The sequence below is a fragment of the Stegastes partitus genome, unplaced genomic scaffold, assembly GCF_000690725.1.
Source record: "Stegastes partitus isolate 25-593 unplaced genomic scaffold, Stegastes_partitus-1.0.2 Scaffold2092, whole genome shotgun sequence".
NCBI classification, from domain to species: Eukaryota; Metazoa; Chordata; class Actinopteri; family Pomacentridae; genus Stegastes; species Stegastes partitus.
The window spans coordinates 59,683-76,834 of record NW_007579823.1 but is presented as its reverse complement, the minus strand read 5'-3'; the positions used below and the strand labels follow the sequence as shown (position 1 = coordinate 76,834).

The following is a 17,152-nucleotide window of genomic DNA, read 5'->3' as shown; positions in this document are numbered from 1 at the left end:
GTCATAGAAGAAGCAGCAACAAATTAAATTCCAGCAATCAGTCTGCAGTTTTTAGCCGTTCTTGCTTCCAGGTTCCGTGAACAGCAATGGGAATATAATTAAAGTTTTCCTGTCTCACGTTGGTGTTTCTCTGACTTTCAATGACAAAGTAGATTTTTAAGCAAAACACCTCCTTTGCCAAGTTACACTTTGTGTAATACAATTAGCCAACATTAGCATGCTAACTAGGGGGCGACTGATGTGTTTTTTCGGGGCCGATACCAACTCTTAGGATTCAAGGACATTGATAACCAATATTTGGAACAGATATTCATTTGAAATAAAAATCTAAATCTTGGTGTTGAAATTTAGACTAACACAAACTCCAACACAACACTTTGTTGAAACCAGTTTGTCTCTTTCTGTTGCACAGAGCTAAAACAGCCTTTTATCTTCTTTACTTTGGTGTTGACAGGCTATTACTTGTGGCACAAAACCAATCAGACAGAGACAACGCTAGAGATCACAGAGAGACTACATCAGCGACTGCATCAGATCCAACGTTGCACATTTTAAAATGTATTTATTTTGGGTTCCCCTATAGCTCATCTGGTTGAGCGGACGACCCATGAACAGAGGCTGTCGTTCCCTGATGCAGCGGTCGTGAGTTCAACTCCTGCTCACGACAGTTTGCTACAGGTCCTCCCCCCTTTCCTGTCTCACTGTCCTTTCTAATAAAGGCCAGAATAAACTTTAAATAAATAAAATGTATTTATTTGATCAGGTTTAAAAAACACAATGATTCATGTAATCGGAAAAGACTCAATACCAGATCAAATAAGCGACCACCACACCTCGCTTGACCCCTAATGCAGGCAAAACGAAGATGCTGAACATTTGCAACTGTGCAGCAATATTTACATCAAACAGTCAACAGTGAAAACAAAGCAGAATTTATTCCATCCTTCCCATAAAACAGACCCACCCCACAGAAGCTCCTTGGTGTTACAAGAAGCCTCACCAGATTAAATGAAAATTAAATGAAATGCCGAGAACAAACAACAGCAGGCTCTGAGCCATCTGTCCTCGGCCATCCTTCAGCATGTTTTATTATATTTGCAGGACCAGGAATGCTGAACATGAAACACTGTGACCTTGTGACGTAAGAAGTAGCCATCTGTAAACAAACCGGAGCTGCATCTACTCCCGAGAGATATTCTGAGATCTTATCTGACAGACAACCCTGCCGATTAGAATGGATGAATCTTCAGAGAGGAAGCCACGGGGGAATTAAATTTTTCTCAATGGGTTTGCTGTTCTCATGGCCTTTCAGTCAGAGGTTTTGGACAGTTGGTGACTTTTGGACAGATAATAAAAAAATCTTTGGAAGCCCACACAGACAAGAATCCTCTCCCGGTGGACTGGAATCAGGCTGGTTTATGTGATTTCACAGCTTGGAACATTGCTGCATTAACGTGTGGTTTTCACTTTTGTCCTTTCATATAAATAATCTCTTGGCAGGTTCTAACGCGTGGCATGACGTGTATTATTGTGAACGAAAGAAGGAGCTGAACATAGTGATATTCAACGTCTGTCATAGTCAGTCCGTGTGAGCATCTTCGCAGTTCCTTTTTGCATCATGACACAAAGCGATCAGAGACGTAACTAAATTCTTGATGGTTTAATGGCTTGTTAAAATGTAGTATCTATGTAGTAAATGTGTATCTATAAAAAAGGTAGAAAAGGCTGCACTTTTGACTCCAGACCAGGTGATCAGGAGCATTTAGCAAGATAGAAAGACAATCGCACTATAGAGAAAAGTCTTTACAGTGATTTAGAAGCTGTTTAGGTGCAGACAGGATCAATTTATTTAAAGTGGCTATAAACAATATTGAAAAACCGGTTGTATGTGGAGAACCAAGATGCTAAACAGACAAAGGTAGCAATTACTCAGTGAGCAGAGCTAAAGGAGAATATATTTTGGATTTAAGCTCATCAAGTGGACGCAAACATGACTTAAAATGAATGCTAACTGAATGTTTCCTGTACCTGGTAATATGTCAGAGTGTTTCCTAAAAAGTTCAATCTCTAAGTCAGAGTAACCAGCTTGTTTCTACTGCCTCCAAGTGGTCAAGATCAGTTATTGCAGCTTTAATAGAAAATAAGATGACTGAAAGAAAAAAAATATGCCTGTCATAGAATTAAAACCTTTAGAACAGTGTTCTGAACCAGAACAATGTGGGATGATTAAAAAAAAATGGCAGAACAGTCGCACTGGGTTGCATTAGGCTGGACACTTTCTCCTAATAAAGTGACCAATGTGTGTGTATGTTCATAATACAACATTATATAAAGAAAGAATAGAAGTTCTGTCTGTTTATCTGTCAGTGTGTCTGATCTATATCAAAGAGAAGGATGTGAAGCTTGTGTTGTTGAAACCATCATCTGAACAATGCTTTTATTTCGTGATGTCCTCAACATTTTAGGAGATTAGATTATTTGGTGCATATTGTTGGTTAACTATCTGATGAAGTATCCTGAGGTGCTGAATATTCCCGACAAAATGGCACACACAGTGATACAAAAGATGAAATCAGTTTTTGCAAGAGATGGGATTCCCACAGAGATAGTGAGTGATCATGTCCCTTTTGCCAGTTATGAGATGAGTACATTTGCAGCTTCATGAGAGATAAAGCTCACCCTCTCTAGTCCAGGTTTTCCCTCTTTGAATGGAATGGCTAAGAGAGCCATAAAGACAGTCAAGCATGCGCTGAAAAAAGCAATGCAAACTGGCACAGACCCACATCTAGTGCTGTTGTCCCTGAGAAATACTCCAGTTTCAGGACTGAACATGTCTCCTGCACAAATGTTAATGGGTAGAGTCCTACGTAGCACACTGCCATGTTCTACTGCTGTGCTGAAATGGTGGGCCCCACAGAACATCACTGACAAAGTAAGAGACATGCAGCGTGCGAAACTACTACCAGCACTAACCCCAGGGAACACAGTGAACATGCAAACGCTGTGCTGCTGGGAGCCTGCAGTTGTCATCCGCCAGAGAGAGGAACCACGATTCTATGACATGCAGACTCCAGCAGGAAAGATGTTCAGGAGGAAAAGGAGACGTCTGAGGAAAATTCATCCCAGTCTGTTCAGAGGCACCTCTGTTGATGAAGACTCTGACTAAGTGGGCAGTCGCAGCTGTTATTTTTATTATTGTGTTTAGCACAAGTTTGTGGGAAAAAAATGGAACAGAAAGCAAATGAAGAATGTACTGTTGAAACATGTTAAGAATGTTTAAAATGTTTACAGAAGTTACTCAGAAGGTGTTTACAGAAATTGTAAAGGAAACTTCAGGATTGCTGTGCATGGTTATACTTTTAAGTTCACATGTCAAAGTTATGCATTTACAAAATTACTGAAAAGAATAAGGGTCAAAAGCTACTGTTTATTCTGTAAAAGAGGGATGTGGTATACTGTATGGAACAGCAGTACCGTCTGTGATCACTAGGCGGTGCTGCCGTTATATGGATGTGTATAAGAAGGTGCTGACCAGTAAAAGAATAAGATTGCTAGACCTGAATGGCCTCGACTCAGACTCTCATTACAAACTTTATAATATTCCAAACCCATGAACTTATGACAATTTATAAACAGCACAAAGCTACAACATGATTAATTCAATTAATTTTAAACAATGTAGTAGCTAAGTATTCATGTCGAGCAGGCCAGCTGCGCGGCATTATGGTAACGTTGGTGAACTCACTGAGCTTGTTTACGTCTCGTTTTTTGAGCTATAAAAGTCTAGTTTCTTGTCATAATGTCAAAATCCTTTGAATTTATTATGGACAGGTGTCCAGTGTTATCTCACTGACATGTCCAGTCATATCGCTATGGAGTCATACCACACTGTATAGATTCAATGTTGTGAATCCTCAATCTGACTTGTTTTGCACACGTTACTGGACTATTCTATTATTAACAGCAACAATAACAATAACTTATTTTACAAAGCTGCACTTTCTAAAACTAGGGTTTACAAAGTGCTTTGTCAGACAAAGCTAAAGCAGCCAAAATGCAATGAGATCAGATATTAGACTCACAAATGTAACATGTTAAACAAATAAGTAGAAACATTATGACAAAATCAGTAAAACCTTGAAAAGCAAGGAAAAGCTCAATAGGCAATAAAGAGATGACATCCCATAAAAGCAAATCTGGAAAAATGGAGTTTAAGAAGTGATTTTAAAAGAAGTCTCTTATTCTGGGAGCCTTTTGTCTTCAGGCAGGTTGGTACAAAACTAAGGGTCCTTTGGTCTCAACTCATGAACAGTCACAAGATCTAAGGCTGTGAACTGGCTCATATGGCATCAACTTTTCTGCTAAATAGCTTGGGGCCAGGCCCTTACATGCTTTTAAAGTGATTAGTGTCCTCCTAAAATCTATTCTGAAACAAACAGTGAGCCAACAGAGGTGAGCCAAGATGGGAGTGATGTGATGTCGTTTGTTCAAACCAGTAAGAAGCCGAGCTGCTAAATTCTAAAGTAGTTAGAGGCGAATGAGTGACCTTAAGTTTATGACAGAAAGGAGGGAGTTATTGTGGTCAAAGCTAGAAAAATAAAAGTGCACCGATGACTTGTTTCAGTCAGATTAACAGTCATCTGACTGTAGTTAATGCAGACATGTTTATAGCTACACAAAGAAACATGGAACATATAAATATAGAACATATAAATCTAGGGCTGCAACTAATAATGGTTTAACATTACCTATTAACCTGTCAGTCATTTTTGCCATTCAGTCAACTGTTTGTCTAGTCTTAGTGACAAAGATTTCACTAGAACAAGGCTTCTGCACTAACCCAAACCAAACCATTGTTCTTATTGTACTTTGTAATGTAGTTTAATTGAATTTCATGTATATTTTTTCTTTTGTATCCTCAGAACGAGCACATTGAGTTGTACCACTAGCAGAGAGAGCAGTGCCAGCCTACTTGTTGGACAGAGAGGGGTAGTGCAGCACTGAGGTTCTCTCCAACATGATCAAGAGGAAAGAGAAGGCTGGAAGTATCAGCTGAAATCTACATGTCAGCTGCCCCTTTTTCTTTAGCTGTCAGTAGCATCTATAGTAATGATTTGTATTACAGTAGCTTTATAGACATAGGAAATAGCACCACTGATTTGTAAACATATTTTATTCTATAGGGCAATAGAAGGTGCTCGTGCTAAAGGTGTGCACTCAAGGTGGACAGAAGTGAGGTCTTCATTCTCAGGAGCACTGCAGGACATTTTGTGACAACTTTCTGCTTCTGTATTTCTGTCTGACAATATGCAAACACAGAATGCACAACCCTGCCAAAATAAATTATTTATAGTGCATCTAGTACATCCTTTTGTTTCATTTTTTTTTAAAGTCACCCTAATTGTGGCATACAGCTTCAACCATGACAACCTCTGACTTACACCTGCTACCTGTGTCCAGGTGCTGGATGTGCATCCTTTTAATCGTGATCACTTTGAAAACCAAAGCATAGTTGATACTGTTAGCAAAACAGCAGGATGACTAAAGGTAATCAGTGATCTATCACAGGGCTACACTTAGAGACAGACAACCAAGCACACTCACATTCACACCTACGGACAATTTTGAATCACCAATGAACCTCAACATGTTTTAGGAATGTGTGGGAGGAAGCCGGAGAACCCAGAGAGAACCCACGCTGCACGGGGAGAACATGCAAACTCCACGCAGAAAGATCCCTGGTGTCCTCAGTAAAATCAATATTATCAATAAAACTAACTGCTACAAGACACAGTAAGTGAGATTAGTTGACCACGTGTAGCTCATCATGGTGAATGTGGGAGAAGCTCAGGAAGAGCCAGAGGAGGAGAAGGGAGGAGAGGGACGGAGAGTGAGGGAGGAAAACGTGGAGGAGACAGAGGCAGCGCTTTGAGGGGAGGTAAGAAGTGTGTGAAGGGAAAACCTGGTTGAGGAGCAGGGTGACAAGCTCCTGTTGACAGCTGCAACCCCGCATGCTGTGAGCAGACGAGACTTGAGCCTAAAGGATGCGAGCCTGCAATCTGCCAACCAGTGATCTGCTTGCATCTGTGCTTCGGCCCAGCGTTCTGCGAGCCAGAGATCTGCCTGTCTGTGATCTGCAGCCTAGCAAGCTTCCAGGCTGGACGCTGCGGACCAGCGCTGTGACAGCCATGGAGCTGCTGGCCTGTGATCAGCGAGCCTGAGATCTTCCAGCCAACATGCTGCGAACCAGCATTCTGCAAGCCTGTGACCTTTAAGCAAGAGAACGGCAAACCTGCGAGCTGTCTCCCAGAACGCTGTGAACTCCAGAGGGTGGAAACCTCAGCAGCATCTCCCTCTGAGTGTTGGGCCAGTTGTGGTTGTGGACCAGGAACGGTGTCCAGGTGTGGCGCTGACAACTCTGACAACATAACAAACCAACATTTTAACTTCTGCTGCATTAATACACCTCACATGTTTTATCACAAGGACTTTCTGGTCACCTAGTGAGGATTAAGCGGTGTATAGATAATGGATGGATGAACTTCTGGTCATCACATCATAAGGTTTCTATGATTACAGTCCATCAAAACTGTGTTTGAGAATCTAAGTATCTACAGTCAAACACAGTATTGTGATAGACAATCTAACAACAGTGTTGCTGGTTTATTGTGAAACATGGACAATATGCTTCTGTTAAATGACCAGGCACCTCAAATCAAAGATCACAGCCATTGGTTATAAAGACTGAATGAAAATAATGCAGCAGACATTACACATTTATGTTCTAAGTGATGTTTTAAGAAAAAATGCATCATATGACTTATTAAAATCAACAGAGATGTCAAATATTAGGCCTATTAAATGAACAGATGTGGTTTTATAAAACTCATGACTGATGCAGCTGCTAACATCTGTATCATCACAGAGACAGAGACAGTCAGGCTACATGAAAAAGCCAACAAATATCAAATATCTTCTCCAATTCAGTTCATTTTCTGTGGACTTGAAAGCGGCATATAACTGAAGTGATTCATGCTTGTTTTGAAATGTTTTTCTGAGGAATCATCTCCTACTAAGTCTGCCTCACACTAACATTACAGCTGATAATGATAGACGTCCTTTACTGTTACCATCAACACACCCCAAAACTCGGTACTCTTGCATTGCCACCACACCTTGCTGCTGCAGTTCAACATGTTCTCATGGCAGCTTGTATTTTTGCACTTTGTCCCCTGCTATTTCCTGAAGGCATTTATTCATTGAAATAAAACTATAAGTTTTGTAAAGTCTGGAGTTGGGTTCCCCTTTACATTGCGGCCTATGAGTCACGTTGTAACACAGAAAAAGGACATTTTTAGTTTTTATGAAACTAATTTATATGGGAGGCTCTGCAGAATTATTTGTAAATCATTGGATAATTACATAATTTTTAATCTGCAGAGCTTGCTTTGTTTATACCTGCACATTCTGACATCATGATGTTTCCTCCAAATGCTACAGTCCTGTCATCTCCATGGTTACCAAAAGTCTATTATATTTTTGAGCATTTTATGAAAAAAAGCCCTGCTGCCATCTTGTTTACAATGTTCTCCATGGTTACCAAAACATATTTAGCATTTTATGAAAAATGCCCCAGCAACCAGCTTGCTTCGAAAACTGTCTCCACGTTTAACAATAACCAGCAGGTCTAGCATTTTTATAAAACAAAATAAAATGAAATGGCCCAGCCTCCATCTGGTTTCTGAAACTTTCTCAATGTTTAACAATAGTATTTAGCATACATTTTAAAAAATGGTTCCGCTGCCATCTTGTTTCTAAACCTTTCTCCATGGTTACCAAAAATCTATATTTTTAGCATTTTTTGAAAAATGGCCCTGCCTCCATTATGTTTCAAAAGGTTTCTCCATGGTTACCAAAAATCGATGTTTTTTAGCATTTTATGAAAAATGGTCCTGCTGCCATCTTGTTTCTGAAACTTTTTCCATGTTTAACATTGATAACTTTAAGCATTTTATTATAAAAAAGCACTGTGCCCTCTTGTTTATGAAACTATTCCATTGTTGTACAATAGTCATATATTATTATTACATATATTGGTCATATTTTTAGCATTAAAAAAAATTGTCCTGCCTCCATCTTAACATGTTTAACAATAATCAGTAATTCTTATTCTTATTATTGCATTTTATGAAAAATGGCACTGCCACCATCGTGTTTCTGAAACTTTTAAGGCTAGTTTCAACAGGAGTGACGCCCTCAAAGCAAAATCACAGTTTTTCTCCAAGTCACTACACTACTGTTAACACATTCCTAACTTACATCAGGACTTTTCATACAGTAAAACTCAGCAATTTTACACCAAGAAAACACCAGCATCACCCAAACTGTTTCTCAAACAGACAAACTCTAAATTCAACAATTTAGTCTCAGTTTTTTTTTTTTTTTTTTTATTCTTGTACATATTGTATGTATTGATTTAAAAAAAAAAGAAAAAGAAAGGTGAGCTTTTACAGAATTGAATTTCCCTTCTGGGATGAATAAAGTATTTTTCATTTCATTCATTTCGTTTTGTAAATGGTTTCGAAGTGTGTTTAATGGGGTCATCTAATGAACGAGGCCCATAAAAATCATGAACTTGCCTTCTTACCCCCATGCTGACTGTGGGTGTGGCAGTGTCCGAGCAGCAGGTGTTTCTCCAGCAGGTGGTGTTTCCGGCAGGATCGGTGTCTTCTTCTTCTTCGTCTGTTTCTTTTTGTGTCTGCTTCTTCTTCGTTTGCTTCTTTCAGTTATGCACAGAGGTTCTTCTACAGCGAGGTAGGTTTGTTTTCCAGTGTTGATATTTCCAAAGAGGCTGGCTGTCCAGCGTTAAAGTCGTTAAGTAAAAGTCTGCGAGTGTAAAACGAGAGCGAACTGAGGTCTGCGGACCTTTTGTGGTCGCTCGGCTTCTGTTGCTATGACTTTAAAAGATGCACGCGCCTGGGCGTGAGAACGGTTGCTATGGAGCTAAATTAATCATCGATACCGTCGTTGATTTGTTTCTATCGTTGATTTTCTCCAAGTACGTTTCTCTGGCAGAAATGCAGGAGCCCCAAGTTACAGAAAATTACCTTTCTTTTCTCTCCAGAAAAGTATAAAAGAAGGAATAAAATATTAAGTCCATTCCTAAACTAAAATCACCTTTAAGTTTCACAATTTATTTTTCCAACTTAATTTACTTTTACACACAAACATGATTAACATCTTAAGACATTTTGGCTTATATTACCACAATAGTTATTTTTTTTTAAATTGTTTTTATTTTTGTACATATTCAAATATTTAATTTAAATATTTTTTTATATTATTATTATTATTTTTTTACATTTTCTTTATATTTCTTTGCTATTTGAGAGAGAGATTTAGGTTGCTTCCCATCAACAGCAGTATCTCAAGCTGCATGTAGCACCACCACTCATCCTCAGTATTGACTCTAATAAAAGGATAATATGCAGAAACAACAACAAAATGTCTGAAAGCCTATATTGTACATGCTATTAAATGTTTTATTTTGTTTTCTGACAACATTTGAGACAGAAAACCAGAAAGAGGAGTCACACAAGCCAACACAAATACATGGATGCAGACATACATGTTGACTCTAATGTAGATTTGTGTGCACACACATTTCTTGCTTGTATCTATTTATCTAACCGTGGGGTAGTTTTCCTTCCTTCTGTCTGCATTAAATTGAAAAATCCAGGTGACATTAACTTCCATTAACTGCAGACACCTCCCAACGTCTACATATGCCTGTACTGGGGCACATGAATTATCTGTCAGCAGGTATATGCAATAATGATCATTTATCCTTTCTTGTGAGACAGTAAGCTTTTCTCTCTTCATCTCATTCTCTTCATGATGCAATTGCACTCTCTGCTGGTGATTTCATAAACTTTATGTTTCGGGACTTCAACACGCTTGTTTAAAGATGTGTCTCCTTATCTTTAGAGTTCTGCGCACTCATTAATGCTACTTGTAATGCTTGATTTAAAGAAATTAATTGTATGAAGAATGCTGTTATGACTATAGTCCATAATTACCATTCAGTCAACACTGTAGAATTATTATCAGACTTAATAAAATGCACAGAAGTAAATTAATAATACAATAATCAAAGTAAATTTGATTGATGAAGTTTTTGTCAGCGCATCAAGACAAACTGAACGACCGTGACTGCAGGATAAATGTGATACAGTAGCATGAAGGAGCCACCAGAGGTCCATGTGTGTCACCATAAAAGAGCATCAGGACTAAATCACTGCATCAGTAATAATAACTGTTGTTAGTAATTTTGTTACTGAAACGAGACACTTGTTTTGTTATTCTGTCTGTGGCAATAATTAAGTTTGCAAGTCCTAAAAATATCTGTGAATTATGATATTGGTACATTCCTGTAATACATATACACCATGTTACATTGCACAATGTAGAAACCTCAGCTGGTGTATATTTTTACATTAAAATCCAATTTAAATAGTCACTTTCCCAGCTTTCCTCTGACATCTACCACTCTCTATCCTTTTCCGGTAGCACTGCCCAAAGTGTGCAGCTTTCTTCATTTTTCTACACTGTAGCGTTTGCTCATGATATACTGAACTTACCGTCAATGCCCTGCCCTGTGACTTTTATCATACGTCAAACTGGTAAAATGAAATGATGAAGCAACGCTCATTGCATTGTGAACTGCAGTGTCAGGTCTTTGGATCATATGTGACATCCTCCCTTATATACTTCGCTCATCTGACAGAGGTCCTTCTATTCTAACGGTGGTTTTAATAAGTCTGGTGTTTATTTAAGCTGAGTTTTTGTGAAGCAAAAATATACACCAAATCATCCATCCATTATCTATACACGGCTTAATCCTCACTAGGGTCGTCAGGGGGCTGGAGTCTATCCCAGCTGACTTAGGGTGAAGGCAGGGGTCACCCTGGACAGGTCACCAGTCTATCACAGGGCTACACTTAGAGACAGACAACCAAGCACACTCACATTCACACCTACAGACAATTTAGAATCAGCAATTAACCTCAACATGTTTTTGGACTGTGTGGGAGGAAGCCGGAGAACCTGGAGAGAACCCACGCTGCACGGGGAGAACATGCAAACTCCACTCAGAAAGATCCCGAGTGTCTTCACCAGGACGTGAACCAACGACCTTCTTGCTGCGAGGCAACGGTGCTAACCACCGAGCCACCTTGCAGCTCTACACTAAATCAATCAGAATTAAAATTTAGACTGTTAAATTACTTTTTTCAGAAAAAAGGCAAATTTATTTTGATGGCAAAATTCACATATGTCCACATACAAGTAGATATCCACGCAGAGAAAATCCTAAATTTATGAAACCCCCTTCTGCTAAATATTTTCTTGACTTTACTTTCCGAGCGATAAAAGCATATTATTATTATAAATTTGATCTCAGCAAAATCAAAATTCATCGTATGCTTCATGTTAACTTGATAGACTCTTGTCTCAAACATATTTTCTGTGATCGTGTTTAGTGCATATCACAGGATGTGGTGGTACAAAACTTCTAACGCTAAATACTTCTGATGCAAAGAAGGAGAGCGTAATCTAATATTTACAAGACAGCGATGCAAATAGTTTTCTAATTAATGATCAAAATGCAACTCCACTAATCATATAACAGGAACTGACAGTGGAGGTATAGACACTGAATTACACGACGAGACTCAGACACAAAATTTGTATTTATTTGTTGTCTGGCTACTAAAATGTGACTTAAAAAAAAAAAAAAAAAAGAGTCTAGGACGTGATAATACATCTGCTGGGAAATGTATCCTCCTCACGTCACGTCATTAAGGAAAACACAATCCCTCCAGGGGTCAGAAATCCTGTCGGGTCACTGAGGTCAAGGCTCCCACCTCTTGTTTTGCTGCTGCCAGTTTATTGCGTGATGTTCCTGAGAACAATAAAAAAAGAAGAGAAAAGAGGGAGAAACCATAGTTTTAGAGATCATCTAGCTGAACTCCCATCATTCAAATAAGTTAATGTCGTGCTTCGTGTTAGCTTTCGTGAGCCTCGGTTTTGAAATCTTGCAATCACCGTACTCCCTCCCATCATTTAAAGTCCCCGTCCGCAGTGTGTTGTCTCCGACGAGCCTCGTCATTCTGCAGCTACAATAAACAACCTGTTGAGGGAGGAACAAACTGTAAATACCAGAACATCTATTTGCAGTAAATCAGTGTTATTTACTACTCCATTCACGCACCTTTGTTTCTGCAGAGGCGGCAGTGACGTGTTCGGGGAGTCAGATAAAGGGTATTTCTCACCAACGCTTTCCTGTTATTTTCCAGGGTCCTTTGTTTGGTTGCGGGACCTCGGCCGGTCGGTTCTCAGGGGAATGCGAGGAACATTTGAGCCTGAGTGCTTAAGAACGCCGCTGCCCTCGTACACAGACTGCTTCCATACCTGTCTGCATCACTTCATGTGTGTGTGTGAGTGTGTGTGCGTGTCACCTTGTCCTTGGATTGAAGAGCTACATCCCTGCAGTGGGATTCAAGCCCGATTTTAGGGGAATTTCATCCTTTGTGATTACGCGGTCATGTGAAACGTGAGGATCAGGAAGTCCATAAATGTCTCTATACATTAATATACGCTACAAGGAAAACAAAATCGCCAACATAAGTTAAAAATTTAATGCTGTAGCTACAGATTTTGCAGTTTTAATAGCAAAAAGTGTTCTTTTCTTGTTCCATTTGTATATTTAGTGCTCTCATGTCCACTTTATTAGCTGTGTGATAACTTTTTGTCACTCATATTAGTTTGATTTATAAGCACGTGGAAGCTTTGTTAATTTCTAGTGTTTAGATGTCAAGCTTTTATTTAAATAATAACACATTGGATAGGAAGTGTCCTCTTCTAACTCCCACCAAGAGGACAGGGCCTTTGCACTCTTGTGCCACTTGAAGAAGAAAAAAAAAAAACAAAAACCTCTTGCTTTTAAATTCCTGTCCTGGGCAGACACAACAACAACAGGAAGAAGGGACATTTTCACAGGTGTCAGGAAGCACAGGAAATAAACAAGCTGAATACTGGAAAACATTTGTGTACCAGTAAGAGTCAGAGGTGAGGCTAATAAGAGATATTTTTAGCTGCTGGAGAACTATTTTGAATTTTTCTCCAACATGCTATGTGTATGTTTTTTTAATCTCCAGCAAATGTTTTGTACTTGAACGCTGCCTGCTGACGTATTATAGGACGATAAAGCATCCTCCTCTAATCAAGGGTCATGTGTGGTTGATCTTGAATGTCTTAAGGCTTCATTCCTGCCTTATTTTTATGGGGAATTATATCACAGACCAATATGGATGCGAGTACATTTTTTAATCTCTGGATGCCATTAACGAAATCTATCATAATCTCATGGAAACATTTATATTGATTTAACATCAGCATCTCTGATTTCTATCTCGCCTACTGTAGCTGAACATCACATTGGGCTCATTTAGATGCGTTTCTCAAGAAGGCAGTAAGCATTCTGTGAAAACTGAAATATGCCTTTTCTTTCCATGAGAAGCCGAACATTTCCCCGCTAGCTGCGCAGACAGACAAACATTTCTTCTCTGAACCCTCTCCCACAGTGATAATGTCTTTCACTGCTTCTTATGCTATAAGTGGTAAAAAGTATTTTCTGCATGGGAACAAAGAGCGTTTTGCCATTTTTGTGGATTTCTAAGAAAGTAGGGCGTTCCGCACTTGAAGAGTCAAGAGATGCAGTGAAAAAGCATTTCTGCTCCAGTGTTTGGATGGAACATGTCACATCATCCTGGGAAACGAGACTGACAAGAATTCCTTCCACTCAAAAGACATACTTATCTCCAGACTTCTTAGCATTTTTTTTTATTTTTTATTTTGCACTGTTTAAAAGAGCCTTTACCACCTCCCATAAATACATATCCAGATTTTAAAAGACATTTTTCTGCGCAGGGTGAATCTTCCCACGGTGTTCGTGCGGCAGTAATGGGCCGAGAATAAAGCGAGGCACATGAAAGCAGTAAAGAATAGACGATGAGGAAAAAAACAACTGCCTTGAATTCCAGCGCTCTCTCTGCTGACTGATAGTACTATAGGAGGATGCACAGACGTATACGAGGAGATCTCCCTGTTACAGCAGCTTGACTATAAAGAACAGCCAAAACAAGGGTGCAGAGGCTAAAATAACTCGTAGTGCTTTTGACTTACTTCTATTAGTCTGCTATGCCCCCCAAAAAACGGTCTGATTCTATTTACATGCACAAGTGGTCGTCTTTTGCCCTCAAAGATCCACTAATTGTAAGACATTTGTGGTCAGAGTCCATGTTACTTGCACTCCCTTGATTGTAATAATTACTATGCAGGAGTGGAGGAGGCTTTCAGATCATTTACTTAAATAAAAGTGCTAATAACACACTGTACAAGTACTAAAGTGTCAGTTCCATAAAGCCTATATGGATCATGAACCTGAAGGTTAAAAAAAATGTCCACTACATTATATAAGACTGCAACTAATCATTATTTTCTTTAAGGATTAATCTACTTATTATTATAGATTCAGTATTTGGTATGTACAGAATGTGAAATGATACAATTACCATAAGCCTAAAGTGAAACCCTCACAATATTTGTTTTGTCTAAATCTCAAAAGTAACAAATCTTTACGTTCGTGAAGCCGTGAAATGCTCATTAGTGACTCATTAGTGACTCGGCTTTTCAGAAAATGGCTCAAATGAGAACAAAACAACACATTTTATCAGCTCTGTGTGCAAAAATCCTTCAATTTAAAGTTAAGAAATCTGTCAGAAACATGCAGTGAAGAAAAAATAGTTCCTAGTGAGATGGTGGAGTAGAGGCAAGATGAAAAAAAACATTACAAGTACCTCAAAATGTAATGTACATGTACTATGCCGACTATTACTACATAATAAACGTACTCAGTGTTTTGTCTGATGATGTCATTATTGCACCAAATAAGTTGCTGCGAATTAAATAAATTAAAGAAATCAAATAACAACAGTCAGTGATAACTTTGGTTTAATTGCAAGAGCATTCTCTACAATGGCTGGTGTAACATACATGATATTATCCATGTTGGGTTTTCATATATACAATACAAATAAAATAAAAACAAACAGTTAAAATGGTTCAATTAAAAATATTGCTGTAGACTTAAATGCACGGTCCTCTCCCTGTAACTCTACAATGATAAATGAAGGCACGCTAAATTACACCGACTCTTAACCGACTACAGGATCATTTTAGTTCATTTAATCTACAAACTGATAAAGAACAAAGAGAGAGAATTCCAGGAGAATAACATCGTCTGCATATTTCCTTAGAAAAAAAAAACAACAACAAAGACCGAATTAAACTTCCAAATGCTGTAAAAAAGTTATTCTTTTGTTCATCCTTTAACATAATAAAATATATCTTTCACTTCATTTATAAGTTAATGCTACATTTACACTGAACGGATTCAGCCTGGTGAGCACTGGTCAGCGAGGGTTGAGCCGCTTGGGAGCCGTGGATCTGTCTGGGTGCTGGTCTGAGCTGTGCACGGTGCTGACCTCTCCTGAGCCCACCTCGGCTCCTGGGAACACAAGACAAGGGATTCATGAGTCTCTCAATTCATGCAAGTCTCACAGATGACACGTCTTAGAACTTGGTGGGACATTTGACTCCTGAGGATTTATTAATTATAGGTAGATGGACGTTTATTTGTCCTCGTGGGGAAAGTGGTTTGCAGCAGAAAACACTCAAATGGCATTTCACACTTAGGTAGCCCACAGACACTTCAGAACAATGTCTCCACATTTCACACGTTATGGATGGACCAGCTGGATCTTATTTCCTGTCCACATTTAAAAATCTGATGGCTGGTGGAATAGAAGACACTTTGGACCTGGTTTGTTTTTAACAGAGGAGGGCAATAACGCCTTGTAAGTGGATGCCTCTCGTCAGCCACAATAGTGGCCTTCGTCACAACCCGGTCTTGCTGGGTCGTGTGGTTCCCAACAGTTTCCTGGCTGTTGCTACTATCTTTCTTACAGGCTTCTTCTGTGCTTCAGAAGCATTTCCAAAGCCTCTATTGGGTTTTTTTGTTTCTAAAGCTGTTGGAACAAGCTTTATTGGACATCTCCTTTACCTGCTTGTGGCTCAGTCTTGAGCTTGCTGGCAATTTTGGCAAAGAAGGTGAGGGTGAGACAAGCTCCGGTCTCCCTGTCACAGATGCCTCCTTTGCAGTTGCAGGTCTTACGGCACTCGACCCCATAGGTTCCATAGGGACAGTCTGCAAAGAGAGAAAACATTACTTTCTAACTAAACCCAAGCACTAGGAGGGAGAAATGCATTTGCTGCATCACTCATGTTTGAACTCCAAGCTTCAGATGATAAAGCCAGGATGTCTGCACATGTACCCCACAGCTTATATATGACAGTTGTGCTATTTTTATTGAGCCATTCCGGGTTTTGGTGCAGCAGAGCATCACTGTGTTCAAAAAAAATGCAGCAACAGCAGCTAGATTTTTTTTATTTTTTTTTTGGAAACGCACCTTTACAAATGCCATACTCGTCTCCATAATCGTCCTCGTCCTTGTAGAACTCGCAGAATAATCCGGGTCCGCACTTCACCCCGTGCATCCCCGACACCGTGCGGTAGCAGTGCTCCCCTCTGCCGGCTGCACAGACCTGACAACAGCCGCAGTCATCCAGGACGGTCCGTGCGCAGCGCTGCGTCCCGCCGCACCGCTCCGCGTTGCATCTGTCCGGGCAGTTGACCGCGTACTTGACGTTGGCGCCCCACGCCTCCGCATCGTGCACCACGAGTGAAGACAGCACTGTGATGAGCAGAAGAGACATGCCGACTGGATGCAGGGAGGGGGGAAAGTGTCGGGCGGCTGGGTTTCGGATGATGTCCGTCGGCCAGAGACGGGAGCAGCGGAGCACCTCTGGGAGACCTGAGCGGAGTGACCCGCGGTTCATCAGGTTGTCTGGTTATCAGCGATGGACAACTTTGTTTTGCACATGGCTTGCCCTCGTCAATTTCCTCATTCCGGTGTTGTCGTCCTTTTTTTTTTTTTTTTTTTTTTTTTTTTTTTTTTTTTTTTTTTTTTTT

At 39.7% G+C, this 17,152-nt stretch overlaps 1 protein-coding gene across 1 annotated transcript; it reads right to left on the bottom strand.

The window, feature by feature from the left end:
- Positions 1–15,055: 15,055 nt before the first annotated feature.
- Positions 15,056–17,048, bottom strand: esm1 (endothelial cell-specific molecule 1). Its single transcript, XM_008303890.1, has 3 exons — positions 16,590–17,048; positions 16,184–16,327; positions 15,056–15,628 (listed from the first exon to the last, which is right to left on the bottom strand). Exons 1-3 carry the CDS (start codon positions 17,017–17,019, stop codon positions 15,534–15,536), a joined length of 669 nt encoding a protein of 222 aa, XP_008302112.1. The 5' UTR covers positions 17,020–17,048; the 3' UTR covers positions 15,056–15,533.
- Positions 17,049–17,152: the final 104 nt, after the last annotated feature.

What these genes read in the sequence shown, in the direction of transcription:
- esm1 (XM_008303890.1), bottom strand. Translation starts at nt 17,019, where the DNA reads ATGAACCGCGGGTCACTCCGCTCAGGTCTCCCAGAGGTGCTCCGCTGC. An exon ending in CGAGTATGGCATTTGTAAAG is followed by an intron (nt 16,328 to 16,589) that starts GTGCGTTTCCAA and finishes CTCTCTTTGCAG; the next exon opens with ACTGTCCCTATGGAACCTAT. An exon ending in CAAGACTGAGCCACAAGCAG is followed by an intron (nt 15,629 to 16,183) that starts GTAAAGGAGATG and finishes TTGTGTTCCCAG; the next exon opens with GAGCCGAGGTGGGCTCAGGA.